This window comes from Halyomorpha halys, unplaced genomic scaffold, assembly GCF_000696795.3.
Source record: "Halyomorpha halys isolate HHAL.00 unplaced genomic scaffold, Hhal_1.1 Scaffold270.1, whole genome shotgun sequence".
In the NCBI taxonomy this organism is placed as follows: Eukaryota; Metazoa; Arthropoda; class Insecta; order Hemiptera; family Pentatomidae; genus Halyomorpha; species Halyomorpha halys.
The window spans coordinates 1015013-1019712 of NW_027105226.1; the positions used below are offsets into that span (position 1 = coordinate 1015013).

The 4700-nt window shown below is 35.0% G+C and overlaps 2 protein-coding genes across 7 annotated transcripts in view; both read left to right on the top strand.

The window, feature by feature from the left end:
* The window catches only part of EndoA (endophilin-A), a 262925-nt gene that overhangs the window by 154590 nt on the left and 103635 nt on the right, over window positions 1-4700 (top strand). Inside the window, exon 1 of one of the 6 annotated variants that reach the window (XM_067049687.1) lies at window positions 4079-4160. The exons of the other annotated variants lie outside the window; for them this stretch is intronic. The gene's annotated coding sequence lies outside the window, so the exon portion shown is untranslated. Of the gene's footprint in view, window positions 1-4078; window positions 4161-4700 lie in introns of those variants that run through there. 6 annotated transcript variants of the gene reach the window in all.
* LOC136796300 (uncharacterized) lies at window positions 1143-1697 on the top strand. The gene has a single exon (XM_067049718.1). It carries the CDS (start codon window positions 1143-1145, stop codon window positions 1695-1697), a length of 555 nt encoding a protein of 184 aa, XP_066905819.1.

A 4700-nucleotide genomic window follows, 5' to 3' on the forward strand; every position in this document is an offset into this window, starting at 1 on the left:
TATATAGATGATATAATTTATATAAATAGTTAACCGTATAATTTAAAATTATGGAAAAGATGGTGAGGGTTGTAGTCAAAAGAGAAACAAAAATAGTCAACGCCTGTTTATTTTCCGACGTTTCACCCCACCTTGTAGAGCTTCTCTTCAAGTGCACATCAATTAATGTTGATCTACAAAGTGGGGCGAAACGTCAGAAAATAAATAGTTGTTAACTATTTTTGTTTCTCTTTTGACTACAACCCTCACCATCTTTTCCATAATTTAATTTTAATTTATAATACTGATAAATTATATTGAGTATTATAATATAAAATTACATTACACGCACTTAAAACAATTGAGGCCGTTATAGACAAGTGTATCCCTACCACTGGTCTGCGGACCAAAAGTGAGCCACGACTGCATGGACTGCGAGCGACCCGGCCATTCTTATTTTTGCTATAATATATTGTTAGAACCATTTTATTAATTATATTTCCTTTCCTGATGTTTGCGTATTGCCTGAATGTTTTGACTAGCAAATATACAATAAAAGTGTCCAAAAATACACTTTTATTATCTTTTCGTGGGGCTTCTCTCCTTTCCATATATAGCTCAATTTCCAGCCTTGGGGTCTGCAGACTTCTATGGGTTGGGAATCATTGTCATAGATAGTCGATTTACGAAAGAAGGGCTTAAAGAGAAACTTACATTTAAATATAATTATGGAAATATATATATATATATATATATAGCTACATTCAAGAAAGTATACACAATGCACTTCCATAGTAAATGGCGAATTTAGTATGATACAACTTCCAAAGTAAGTTGAACGAGTGTGGTAAGTAATAGTTTTTTAGTCTTTGACGGTGTATGAAATAAAATCGAAGGGCTGCCTAAAAATAAGTATTAACAATACAAAGCCACTGAAAGAAAAAAACGTAATCTCAAAGTAACCAATCTTTATGTTATTACAAGAATTTTTTTATGTATTTAAAAAAATTGTATCTTATTTTACATTACGGAAAAAACCAAGATTATGCTGTTGGGTAAGAAGCCTCTGGACCAGAGGCAGAGTCGCCTTGTTATGGGCCCCTATAATTTCGAAGTGGTAAGAAGTTTTTCTTACCTTGGTTCTATTATCAATGAGAACCAGGATGAAGAAGAAGAAGTTAAAAAGCAGAATTGCTGCTGGAAATAGACGCTATTTCTCTATTGTAATGCTAATCAAAACCAAACTTGTTAGCCGTACCACCAAGTTCACCCAGTACAAAACATTGATAAGGCCAGACGTCACATACTGTGGAGAAACCCTGAGCAATAAAAGCATTAACCTGCTAGACAGAGTTGAAGGGGTAATTCTGAGGAGAATCTTAGGGTCCGTATGCGAGAATGGTAATTGGCAAAGAAGGAAAAATGGTGAACTTTTTGTACTCTACAAGGAATGTAGCATCTCCTCATGTACAAGTATACAGAGGCTTAAAGTTATTGGCCATGTAATGAGGATGAGCGAGGAAAGAGTGCCTCATAAACTGTACAGTTACGTTCCGGATGGTGTGCGGCAACTTGGTAGCCCGAAGGGCCGATGGAGGAATGCTGTGAGGCGGGATCTGCGACAACTGAGGATCCCAGTTACCCTTACAGAAGATAGAGAAAGATGGTTGGTGGCCGTTGAGCAGGCCAAGGGCAGCTCCATGCGCCTTTTGTGTTAGTAAAAGAAGAACCAGATTAAACTTATGGATAGTTATACTTTCTGTTAGGGAATTGTTAAAATGGTTTGTATAAGTATGACATTACTTACTAGGTTAACATTAAATCATAAAGGATTCTAAAACATTACAGAACCTTCAATCAAAACCTGCTTCAATCTAAAACAATCTTTCAACGAACAGTTATTCTGTTTAAAACTAGGTACTACAATCTATGGAAGCAGAAATAGCCTTAGCACCAATATAATATTTTAGAATAAAAAACGGTTAAACTAAAATAAAAACATTGCATATCGGATAGTGAATAAATAGCAACGAGCATGCGAGAAATCAAATTTATAAAAAAATCTTTAGACAACTTTATATTCTTGAAAATAAGTACTAACTGTTTTTGTTTGTAATTCAACAATAAAAACACATACTATAAATAAACTTGGTATTGAAAATATTTCCCAGGATGAAAAACTAATGACATCAGATAAATATGTGGAATCATTTCACAACAGTATTTCTGACGCTTTTCTAATATTGCCAGCGTGGACTTATACTAATAGGTAATACTAAAATAGAAGTAATGGATTGTGGTATCCCACTCATCAATTATGCAATCGGGTTGGATTGAATAATAAACGTTTAGTAAAAACACTAGAAAGCATTCGATGGGTTGTGATAAAGTTACCACGTAAGCCAAGCAATAAAGGCCAGAAATTCGTAATTTTTTGTTATAAATGTATGGTAAAATTCAAACCTTTGATGTTGTAACGAGTCACATATCGACCGGGATTAAGTTTACTAAAACACCATAACTTATTAAAACAGGATTGGATGAAGTTGAGGAAATCAGAGGTGTTAGGAAGGTGTAAAGACTTCTTAAGTTTTTCTTCATCCTACCAATTTTATTCTGTGCATTTTCATGTTATAATGGTGTAAAATACAAAAAAATAAAAATGGAGGATTTGTTGTGAGGATAAAAAAAGTGTTTCATAATAAATATTTTCTTTCTGGATGGTATGTTTATTATACGTGTCTTTAACTAATTAACTAAGGACGAAGAAAGAAAAAGCGAGATAAGGTCTCTGTCAACCTGTGGTATCGGAAGCACAGATTCTGAAGACGATGGTTTTTAAAAGAATGAAACAGAAATCAGTCGTCCTATTTCCACTACATTTAACCATAAAGAAAAAGACAAACAAATTTAGGAAGGCTGTGATGCAATATATTTGAAGCTATTGACGAATCACAGTGGTGCTTCAACGTTCAAGCGAGTGATTAGGCTCCATTATTAATATGCAACAAAAAGACGCAATAGTGTTAATAATGAAGTTGAAACCGCATTGTAGTGTAAGATAAACATATACTTTCTATGAATGGAAATAATACAAAGACTATTACATAATTATACAACTTCCATTTACAGAAAACTATATACTACTTGTCTTCTAAAGTGTCCGACTACTTTCCACGTCTAGACTCAGAGTCATAATCATCCTCTTCTCTAATATAAGGAGCATTTGTATGCAAAATGTGGAGGTAGGTATAGGTTAAAACTAGAGGTGGGAATCACGTCTATGCGGGAGGTTTGAAAGTTGACAAGCAACAAACAAAAATGTTACTCCTAGAAATAGAGGATCAATGTGGTAGTTGAGTTGGAGTATTGTATAAGACTTTATATGACCATTTCCCAGCTGAGGCAGTAAAAGAGAAAACAGGACATACCCTCTATTAAGGATATACCCTTATATTGAAAATGTCTTTTTTACAATCACTAACAAAAGATAGGTCCCGTCTCAGCTATACATACCAAGTGTTAAATGTTTTTACTACTATTTATAAGATGAACATATTTAAGGCATTTATTATAACTATCGATAGCATTATCTATCATGCCACCTCATTGGTTGAAGTTTAAACAGTTCATCTATGCCAAGTTCTTAACACAAGTCGAGGCAGGTTTTAATCTTATTTCTTCGTTGTTTTTGTAGTAGGGTGAATCCTTGCATATTTACTTTTACGTTAATGTGGAGAAATGTAATGTGACAAGTATTGAACTGTGCAATCGAAAGCGGCTCCGGTCTCAAACTTATGACACAGATCTATCAATCTACTGTCACTTTTCTTTATTCGTCTCCTTTATCCTCAGATCGGTTCCTTGCAAATGATAAATGACTTTTAAGTTGATTTGCCTGAATCCTTATTGAATGGTGGGTTCTTTCATCAAACGTCCTCCTTGATTCTGGATCCTCTTACCTTTCTCTACTCGGGACCGTGGTCCGTCCCGATCTGGAAGGCGGAGGGCAGTGATTGGAGGCGAAGGGAGGAGCCTAGGTTGTGCCGAGGGTACTATCGATTTAGCGAGAGACATCGATCGGCGCAGGCCCGCCCCCACAGTGCCCTCCTGTCCTCAGAGCTGTACAGTCGGTCTCTGGGATCCCCTCCTCTATCAGGTCGCACCTCACATCTCAACAGGTAATTAGCTCTTTCGTCGAATCGTAGGCGGTACCTGTACCAGCACCAGCGCTTGTGCGGGAATGGTGCAGTGAGTACTTGCACTCTACTCCACTAGTAGACAACCTAGTAACCATGCACCAGCTCTTGGTCTATCAATAATGTGACCGCCATAATTTTTAGTTTTTACGTCTCCGTTCCTATAAGAAAGTATCAAATGGTATGTGATCAGTTTTTCAAAACTAACTCATTTTAAGAATTGAGAACCCCAGAAAAGAAGAAGAATATAGCAGTGGTGTGACATCACGAAATAAAGAAATGCAGAATTATACAGAAACTGAACATTTGACATAATTCATGAAATAAATTTTTTAATGTTGTAAAATTATGAATTTGACTTATTTATAATTTACATTTAAAAAATTTAAATTTTATTCCATATTTCTTAAATACACGATATAATATTATCAATTTTGTGTTAATGAATTTTATCATATTTTTTTTATTTTCTTGTAAAAGGTATCTCGCACATGAAACTATTGATCCTTTCATTTAATAAAA

Excerpts from the sequence above, each read along its gene's own strand:
- LOC136796300 (XM_067049718.1), top strand. The coding sequence starts at position 1,143 with ATGAAGAAGAAGAAGTTAAAAAGCAGAATTGCTGCTGGAAATAGACGC.